The 10,249-nt window shown below is 39.6% G+C and overlaps 1 protein-coding gene across 1 annotated transcript; it reads left to right on the top strand.

The window, feature by feature from the left end:
• Positions 1–60: 60 nt before the first annotated feature.
• Positions 61–1,588, top strand: LOC147466196 (uncharacterized). The gene is made up of 2 exons (XM_086524590.1): positions 61–739; positions 887–1,588. Exons 1-2 carry the CDS (start codon positions 582–584, stop codon positions 1,059–1,061), a joined length of 333 nt encoding a protein of 110 aa, XP_086380716.1. The 5' UTR covers positions 61–581; the 3' UTR covers positions 1,062–1,588.
• The last annotated feature ends 8,661 nt before the right edge of the window (positions 1,589–10,249 follow it).

The following is a 10,249-nucleotide window of genomic DNA, read 5'->3' as shown; positions in this document are numbered from 1 at the left end:
ACGGGCACCCTTGTTCTTCAAATTTGTAGGATTTTATGACTTTTTAGGCGCTGAATTGTATTTAGTGAAGGGTAGCTCACATTTTCAGTCGTTCAAAACGGGCAAAATACCCCCAAAACGGGTAAAATGCCTGTCAAAAAGCAACCCTGCACGTTTTAATGAACTAGCGTATGACATTGGTCTTTTCAATCAATTAGCACAAGCTTATTTGGTTGCTGGTTTGGTTGACTAGTCTTAGTAGGGTTGCTAAGTTTGATTGTTTCATTTGATGTGTGCTTTGATTTTGCACAAATACTTTTAAAGGTGGATGGAATTTCAGCCACTGCATACCTCATCTTATCTACATTGCATGGCAGAATTGTTTGTGCGGTTGGTGCGTCCACTGATTGAAGAACAAGGGTTCTTTCGCATGGCATTGTCCGGTTGTGTCATCCTCCTTGCAAGGGATGGACTCATGCAGATGGACTCATGCATGTCATTTGATTTATTGAAGAATCCAGCCTTGTTGGGCTTGCCTTCTTCTTGGCCTGCCATATAGGCATGCCTTCAATAATGAGTCTTCGTCTTTGACTTTGATTGACATGCTAGATCTATTTACATTGCCTGCTGACAAATTTCTGCTTAACCTCGTAACTCCGATTTCTATGCCTTACCTCACCATTGTGAAGAGGAGACCATTGAGTGTTACAAATGCGTCTTCACCGGATCTTTTTGGAGCATTTCTCACCTATTTAACCAGGTGAGCAAGTCTTATTGTGCACTTCCACTTTGATTGAGTTTGTAAGTGATTGGTTGTTTCTGCCTCGACGTCACAGATAGCTTGATACCCACTCACTATAAGATTGATTGTGATTGTTCACCGATCTCAACTTGCTTATAAGGGTAGCAAGAATATCATAAAGCTGGCCGTAGCATGCATGGATAGTGCAGCTTGTGAAGAGGGACAAGGGTGCAGGAGGTGTCGAGAGAAGTCAGAAGTTTTGCTGCCTCTTTCTCCTCTTTCTCTGTACGTAGCTCAAGGGCAGCCTCTATTTGTGTGTCTGTTGCGGGGGCCTATTTGATAGGTGCCGCTGTTGTGCTGTTGTGTTAGCTGCTGAGGTGGTGCTGGGCACAGTTGGGTGCTGCTGCTGTAGGCAACCAGGCAGACGCATGCTGCAGACTCTCTCTCTCTCTCTGGACTAGGATCATGATCTTTGAATTCAACTAAAGCAACAATATTAAAATATCATCTTGGCCAATAATCAGCTTTAATTTGTTGACGTGAACCACTAAATAAATTCGATACTATGAGGGTAATTCAAGTCCATAAGCAAAGCCACTAAGCTTTTGAATCATTTTCAGGGTCCATAATACCTTGTAAAAAGCTTATGACAGTTTTTAGTGGATAGAGAAGTAGATTTTGAAGAGACTTGGAGAAATGTTCTTTCTCCTTTTTCAAAGACTAATCGATCGCTTTTTACCAGCTAAAGTCTTAGCCCTATCAAAAGCTTGTTGAATCCTTTTGTTGTATAAGTTGGTAGATCGTGCATCTTTGTCAGAAAATTCACGCACATGGGCAACTTACCCAAGAGCCTACTATCCTTGGAGTTAATGTGGCCATACTATAATTCATTTCAAATGGTGTTAATCCCATAGCTCTGTGAGGACTGTTATTATTCTATTTAGTTATGAATCCCAATGGATTTGCCTATTAGTAACATAGGCATGAAGCATGTCTTCTAAAATTGGATTCACCCTTTTTGCTTGATCATCGCTCCTTTGGGTGATCACCATGTCTTATAGTAAGAGTAACATCTAATTTGGCACACACTTTGCACCAAAAATCAGTATGGGTTGTAAATCCATGTAGTTTGATTATGTGCTGAATAAACAAATATGTTACTTATAGGGCTTTGACAATTTCGGCTATAGGAATAGAACAAGCTATCTTGCTCATATCGATTAACTACTAAGTTGCATTTATTCATTAAATGGGAAACATATTATTTGCATTTCAAGGGGGTATAAGATGTCCGGCTTAAAAAAACGATCGTATAATACAAGGACACGTCATAAATGGAGTATCGTATCATTTTCTTGAATTATATAGAGTCCTCGTCAGATGTATTCCCCATCAATTATCAAAGCAACAAGTATTACAAGAGAATTAAACAGTAATTACTTCTCTTGTAATTAACCAAAAGATTTGCTTAAAAGGTGTAATTTTAGTAGAGAGAAAAAATTTTAGTTATCGTTCTTACATTTGATAATTTGTAGTAGGAGTTTGCAGTTTTGTTTTTGGTTCTAAAGTTTAAACTTACCTTTTATTAGTTTTAAAATTTGCTCTTTTTGCATTGAAATTTTATCACACTTAAAAGAGAAGTTGAGAAGTTGTATAAGATTATAAACCATCTATCATTGTGTGTTATAGTCATCTATCATTGTGTGAGAGTGCATACTCACACTTCAAGATGATTACATTTTAAAAATAAAGATTATATGTCTTCATGATAAGAGTGATTACTCGTTCTTGAAGATAATCATTTGTTTCACGTTTATTGTAAATGTTATTGTTTGTTTATCATTGATAATGTACATGTAATTAACATCCAATATCCAAACCTAGACTAATGGGAGTAGTCTAACTTTAAGCTCTGATATTACAGGCTAATTGAAGAGGTTAAGGAGGATAGATAAAGATTGCATTTATGATGATAGGGAGAGCATCATGTGTAGCCAAGATAAGCACAATTAGGAAACTCAATACACAATGAAAATGAGCACAAAATGGATTGATTATTGAGCTAGCAAAGAATGTACATAGTGAGCTATTATATAGGCATGTAGAGGGGGCTTCGGTTGACATCATGGATGATGGAATGAGTAGGGATCAACCCAAATGGCCTCGTCATTGTTCACGATCCTTCATGGGTGTGTGTGTGTGTGTGTATCATGGAAAATCAATGCAAGAATCCACTAAATGTGATAGGCAAGTCTAGTGGACATATATAAAGAATCTGGTCAAGTGTGCTAAGAGGAGAGCTCCATGGTATGGGTTTAGGCACAAAATCTAACAATGTAAAGGCTTTGAATTATAGGTTTAACTTCAGAAACTATTTGTTAAGTGTGAATTAAAGCTTAAGCTTTAGTGTATATACCATAAATTTAGGTAGAGTTTGAATTATTCATAATTGTCGAGTTTATTTCACACTTCAAAATGAATGTAGAGTTAGGAATTTCTTTGAGTTGTTGTGTTAAAGTGAAGTACTCACACATGTCAGGGAATTGATTAAGATTTTTCATTGAAGTTTTTTGACCATGCTTGATGTTTATTTTTTAAGGTTGGAAATACTTCAATCAATACAATTTTATCACCTATTTTTGTCAAAGAATTTACTCACACTTCCAAGAAGATATGATATGTAATGGTCAATACAAATTGTCTTTACAAAATTGCGACTTGCATAAAAGCAAAATGTAATAGAAATCTAAAATTTGTTGGTTATCAACCATCTCATTGTGTAGGAGCATGTTGCTCACACTTCAAGATGACCCAATGTGACAAAATGTTTTACTTGATGACTTGTTTTACAATTTTCATCCTTTCCATGTGTATAAACTATGTGGTAATTATTTGAATGATTAGACAATAAATAAATTTTTCTTTTAAAGTGTGCTTATGATGGGAATGGTTTAGGGTATCTTTGACTACTTATCATTGATTGTTTGACATAGATGATGAATAGTTTTTAAGTGTGTCTTTGAAGAAATGGCTAACTTAAAATTGTTATGTTCTTTTAGAACGTTCTTGCGCATTATGGTTCATGATGATGGGTGGACGTATGTGCATGAAATTTCATTGAGACGAACTGTATCTCGCTTGAAGTGCAAGTCTTTCCACCATGTGTCCAATGCTAATGGTACTAGGATCAAAGAGCATTTGTTCAAAGTGCTAGGAAATGTTGGGCTTTGTGGTTTACCTCCACGAGATATCTATGAACATACGCAATTTTCAAACAAAATTTGTAATGGAATTGGCCTATTTAATTTGAGAGTAGCGGAAATTAATGAGAGTACTTTTGAGAAATGACTTTGTGAGCATAGCAGGTGAACATAATTGAAGATAGCAACATAATCATAGCAATAAGTTAACTTGGCATGAACAATACTTTTGCAAGAGAGAGAATTTAGAGAACATGACAACAGTTGAGGACCGGATTTATGTGGAGCCGGTCCCCCCTCCAATAGGCATTTGTATTATGATTTCTACCATTAAGAGAGACTTGTTACAATACAATCTTTGTGTTCCTTGTGACCTAGGTGATGCAATGAAGATGGAAAGCTTCATGCATCAAAAACATAACATAAACTTGAAGAAAGCTTTAACTATCCCAAGCCTCAGTCCCAAGACCTCAAACACCTTCGAAGGTGGAGAGAGCTAGCAGGGAATGAGGGTAGGGAAGAGGAAGAAGAAACATTTCGTAGGAGAAAGAATTAGTTCCTCACTTATCATAACTCTTGTTGCTAGCATACATAATAGCATAGTAATGAAGAAGAAGGAGATAGCAAGCTTAAGCATTGAAGCATGGCTCTTGGTTGGATTTGCACTCCATATCCAAGAGTGTTGGTGTAGGCTCTCAACCTCTACTTGCTTGGAAAAGGAGAGGGAGCTCTTGCACTTTGCATAGCACACAATGAGAGTGTTTGTGAGTGTGTGTGGGTGAGTATACCCCCTAAGCAACCCCCTAGCTTGCTTGGGTCGACCCCCCCTTGTAGCTCATGCTTGAAGCTCATTGGACCCCTCCAGGCCTAGCCAATCACAAGCAGGAGGCATTACAAGCAGCAAGGGTAGCCTTGAGACAAGTGTCCCCCTTTCCCCTTTGAGAGAGAGGGCTAGATAAATGCTAAATCATTTAATTAAATATCCTAAATTTTTATTGGACCCCTTGGGTGGCCAACCAATATGCTTCAGGCACACCATGAGGGCAACATGAGGAGGAACTTGACAAGTGTCCCTTTTGCTTTATTTGTACCATGCATGCCTTGTGTGAGTGTGTGGGTGTTCTCTCTCATCCCCCCTCATGTAGGGCTCGCCCCCTTCTTGTAGGGATTGAATCTTTGACTTTTTGACACCTCAAGCCCCTCATGCATAGGCCCAATTCCCACCACAAGCTTGGCTCATAAGCACTTTACGCTTGGGCTGGGTTCTCACCTCAAGTGCAACATTAGCATCTCAAGCATGTCAAGCACCTCAAGCATCTCAATAATAAAGCACCTCAAGCACCTCAATCATCAAGCACCTCAAGCACCTTAGTCATCAAGCATGACTAGTTAAATTTGTGCACAATTAAAAAGAGGACTAGTTTTATAAGACAAAAACATGAGTCATTTAAAAGAAATTTGTACATTTGCTTACTCTAATGTAGCATTGCAAGCATTGACAAGGTTCATACTATCTTTAAGCTGTATTCCTTGCATCCATCTAGCATCTTCAAAAGGATAATTTTTGAACTTAATAAGATACCGTCGGATGATCTTACCATGTCGTAGTACCTTGTCTTCATGCCGAAGGATAGCTTCGGGTTGTAGCACCTCTTCTTGGTCTTCAACTTCGGGAGGGTCTTCAATAATTGGTTCAGTTGGTGGCTCTCCTTTGTAGGGCTTAAATAGGCTTACATGAAAGGCATTGTGTATGAGCCAATGGTAGGGCAACTTGAGTTGATAAGCCGTCTCATTGATGGGCTTCAAGATTTGGAAAGGACCATAGTATCTTTTTGCTAGTTTAGCATAATACTTTTGATGGCCCGTAGGATTTTTTCCCGTCGTTTGCCTTAATCGAGCCTTAGGAAACTTGAGTAAGACCCAATCATTTTCTTTGAACATTAAGGCTCTTCTGTGCTTATCAGTAGAGTAGCTTTTTGCCTTTGTTGAGAGATGGATATAGCCTCCCTAATCTTTTGAAAAGATTCTTGTAGGTCACGGCTATACTCATCGGCGGCGAAGATCTTCCCATGTACTTTGAGTAGCACTATCAATGTTCATACTACTCTCTTGATTATTGTCAGCCATGTTAACAAAATTTATGTATGTACTTAGTGTATGCTTTGGCAATTCAAAACCTTAGTTGCCACTCCTCTTAGCCTTTGAAAATCGGCTCTTAAGTATCTACACCCACGGCTCGAAGTGGTTAATTATAGAGAATAGAGGAGTAGGTCTAACATAGCAGAGTTGCCAAGGGCTAGCTCCTTTCGGACTTCTTATGGCTCAATAATGGTAAAGCCGTAGGCAAGTCTAAAAAGACTCCATTATTAAGTCCAAGGCTCCTGAGGTGTGCACCATCCCCCACATAGTGGGCTCAACAAAACCGATAATAGATCCCAGTTTCACTTACCCTAATATAATTAACAACATCAACCATTTATAGGCTACTTAAGGACCTCTCTTGTTAAGCAAGAAGAGAGGTCCCAGTTCCACTTACCCTAATATAATTAACAACATCAACCATTTATAGGCTACTTAAGGACCTCTCTTCTTTTCTTAAGCAAGAAAAGAGAAACCAAATGCTCTGATACCAATGTCATGGAATTGGCCTATTTAATTTGAGAATAGCGGAAATTAATGAGAGTACTTTTGAGAAATGACTTTGTGAGCATAGCGGGTGAACATAATTGAAGATAGCAACATAATCATAGAAATTAGTTAACTTGGCATGAACAATACTTTTGCAAGAGAGAGAATTTAGAGAACATGACAATAGTTGAGGACCGGATTTATGTGGAGCCGGTCCCCCCTCCAATAGGCATTTGTATTATGATTTCTACCATTAAGAGAGACTTGTTACAATACAATCTTTGTGTTCCTTGTGACCTAGGTGATGCAATGAAGATGGAAAGCTTCATGCATCAAAAACATAACATAAACTTGAAGAAAGCTTTAACTATCCCAAGCCTTAGTCCCAAGACCTCAAACACCTTCGAAGGTGGAGAGAGCTAGCAGGGAATGAGGGTAGGGAAGAGGAAGAAGAAACATTTCGTAGGAGAAAGAATTAGTTCCTCACTTATCATAACTCTTGTTGCTAGCATACATAATAGCATAGTAATGAAGAAGAAGGAGATGGCAAGATTAAGCATTGAATCATGGCTCTTGGTTGGATTTGCACTCCATATCCAAGAGTGTTGGTGTAGGCTCTCAACCTCTACTTGCTTGGAGAAGGAGAGGGAGCTCTTGCACTTTGCATAGCACACAATGAGAGTGTTTGTGAGTGTGTGTGGGTGAGTATACCCCCTAAGAAACCCCCTAGCTTGCTTGGGTCGACCCTCCCTTGTAGCTCATGCTTGAAGCTCATTGGACCCCTCCAGGCCTAGCCAATCACAAGCAGGAGGCATTACAAGCAGCAAGGGTAGCCTTGAGACAAGTGTCCCCCTTTCCCCTTTGAGAGAGAGGGCTAGATAAATGCTAAATCATTTAATTAAATCTCCTAAATTATTATTGGACCCCTTGGGTGGCCAACCAATATGCTTCAGGCACACCATGAGGGCAACATGAGGAGGAACTTGACAAGTGTCCCTTTTGCTTTATTTGTACCATGCATGCCTTGTGTGAGTGTGTGGGTGTTCTCTCTCATCCCCCCTCATGTAGGGATCGCCCCCTCCTTGTAGGGATTGAATCTTTGACTTTTTGACACCTCAAGCCCCTCATGCATAGGCCCAGTTCCCACCACAAGCTTGGCTCATAAGCACTTTACGCTTGGGCTGGGTTCTCACCTCAAGTGCAACCTTAGCATCTCAAGCATGTCAAGCACCTCAAGCATCTCAATAATTAAGCACCTCAAGCATCTCAAGCACCTCAATCATCAAGCACCTCAAGCACCTTAGTCATCAAGCATGACAAGCAGGACAAGCACCTCGAGCTGGGTCGGGTTCCCGCGCCTCAACATTAGGAAAATATTGGACTTCTTTGGGGCCTTGTAAGGTTTGGGATTAAATTTCTAATTGGTAGGGGGTTAAGGGGACACAAAAAACCTCTTAGTGGTTTTGAGCTAGAATATGTCAGTTTTCAAAAGAAACTGACTAGTGGGGTCTTTGGCCCATATTTAATAGGCCTTGGAAGATGGACCATTGGTTAATTGGAGGGGAAGGTGCAAATTGTTTAATGGGTAAAAGAGCAAGGCTCCATATGATGTGGGGGTGCAATCTTGACCATTGGATCTTACACAAGATCAAGGGTAGAGGTTGAAAGGCGCCATTTGAAGTGGGGGGATCTTGATCAAGATCAAGGGAGGAGGTGAAAAGATGCATTTTTAAGAGAGGGGAGCCCATCCTAGCCACTAGATCTCACTCAAGATGAAGGGTGGAGGTTGAAAGGCGCCTTTTGATGATATCCATTGGATGAAAAAAGGATCTAATGGTTGAGATTGAAGCCCACCCCCCCTTTCCCCCTCCCCAAATTCAAATTACATTGTACCATCATGTCATCTTCACTTTTCCAACTGTCACCTCACTGTCACACCCCCTTTTCCAGGTTTTAAAGGCTTGTAAGAGCATGGTATTCTCCTCTAAAAGGTTGTTTTGACCTAGGAAAACCAAGGGAAGGAGGGGACAAACTATGACACACCTAGCTCCTCCTAGTTGTAGAGTGTGTCCACCACCCTCTTCCTATTGGCTGGCCTCTAATTAACCTTAATCCCAAAGGGCCCCTAGAGGGTCCATATTTCTCCTAATGAGCTCAGCCCTAGCTTACCTAAGGTCAAAGGCCTTTTACACACATTATTGGAGGTCTTCAATGAAGCTAACCCTAAGGTATTATGCACCATTTGTTAGCCTTGGTCTTTGATAGACCATCTCTCATTTGGGCCCCTTTACCATTGGCCCCGTGTTGAGATAGATCTATAAGCACATGTCTATATCTTAACACTTGTTCCCGTTTATTCTCCCACATTAAGTGATCAATTTAATATGAGAAAATCATTTGGGTTGGTTAGATATTAGATATTAGATTTTATGACAAAATTTGAATATGGAATCATCACCAATAGATTTGTTATCACTTACTTCTCTCTATTGAAGTATTAAAAAACCTCAAACGTAGATCACTAGTAGCAGACTACATCATGTAAAAGAAACCCATCTGTGTGAGTGAATAGCTAGACCCTGCTATGCAAAGGATTCATAGATTGAGCTATCAATCTGGTCATTGTTGGGGTGTGAGGACAAGGCCTCTAACATAATGCAACAACCAACCCATTTATCAACACGTCTTAAAGTAGCTATCTGTTGGAGAAGCTAAATTAATGTGGAGAAATCTTTCATCACCTAGTGTATGGAATAGACAGTGATGAAAAGAGAAGAAAAGCTTCAACTCATGCTCACTATTTGTTGGCATATGCAGCTAGGCGATTGGGACACGTCAAACTAAAGTGTAGAAAATAGTGTAAAGAAGCATTCACATTGGACACAAAAGGAGATGAAGAGAAAGTCAAACTTAACTCTTCACTCTTTAGTTGTGTCAATGTGTATATTCTATATACACAATGGTCTCTAACGTTTGATTTTTTTTTTAACACAACACAAAGTGACATAAAAATCTAGCCCACCTCTGAAGTGTGAGGATGAAACCTCTACACAGCACGAGTGGGATTCTATCTATACTCTCTATAGCTCTCTCTGGAGTGTGATCGATATGTCTACACAACCACAAGACAAAGGGATAATTTCTATCTGTTACAAGAGTGTGCTCCACAATCTACAGGACCTCGAAATGGTACTACGTATTAGTAAGCTAATCCTACATGAAATACCAATGGTAGCTAATGCATGCTTCTCCTCGCAACCACTCTCTATATAGCCCTTGGCCTAGAGACCTCTAAACTGCATGCTTAGCCTAGGGATTTTCCAATGGTCCTACCATTTCCCTTACATTACTCCCCCCTTCGAGAAGCGTTTTCATTCTAAAAAACAAAAGTGGCATATGTCTTTGCAATAACACTAATGTTTTCTTGGACTATACCTTGATAGTGAAAAACATGGGTAGTGTTATGTGGTTGAGTGGGAGGCTCAAAGAAATCAATGAAGCACATCTTGATTGACTAAGTTGTTGTCTCTACATCTCGTTTATGTAACCGACTTGCATAAGGAACTAGTTGACTATAAGAGGGTGTAGATCAAACCTCTTACTCACACAAGAGGTATCTAGAGTGATGACCTTTTCAGACTTTCTAAAGGTTTTGAAATATGTAAGGATACTTCTTCATAGCTTTCCTTGAAAGTGACTT

Source organism: Adiantum capillus-veneris, chromosome 1, assembly GCF_014529385.1.
Source record: "Adiantum capillus-veneris isolate H3 chromosome 1, ASM1452938v2, whole genome shotgun sequence".
Lineage (NCBI taxonomy): Eukaryota > Viridiplantae > Streptophyta > Polypodiopsida > Polypodiales > Pteridaceae > Adiantum > Adiantum capillus-veneris.
The sequence above is the reverse complement of the archived record's forward strand: the minus strand, read 5'-3'. Positions and strand labels throughout refer to the sequence as shown.

What these genes read in the sequence shown, in the direction of transcription:
- LOC147466196 (XM_086524590.1), top strand. Translation starts at nt 582, where the DNA reads ATGCTAGATCTATTTACATTGCCTGCTGACAAATTTCTGCTTAACCTC. An exon ending in TTTCTCACCTATTTAACCAG is followed by an intron (nt 740 to 886) that starts GTGAGCAAGTCT and finishes TTATAAGGGTAG; the next exon opens with CAAGAATATCATAAAGCTGG.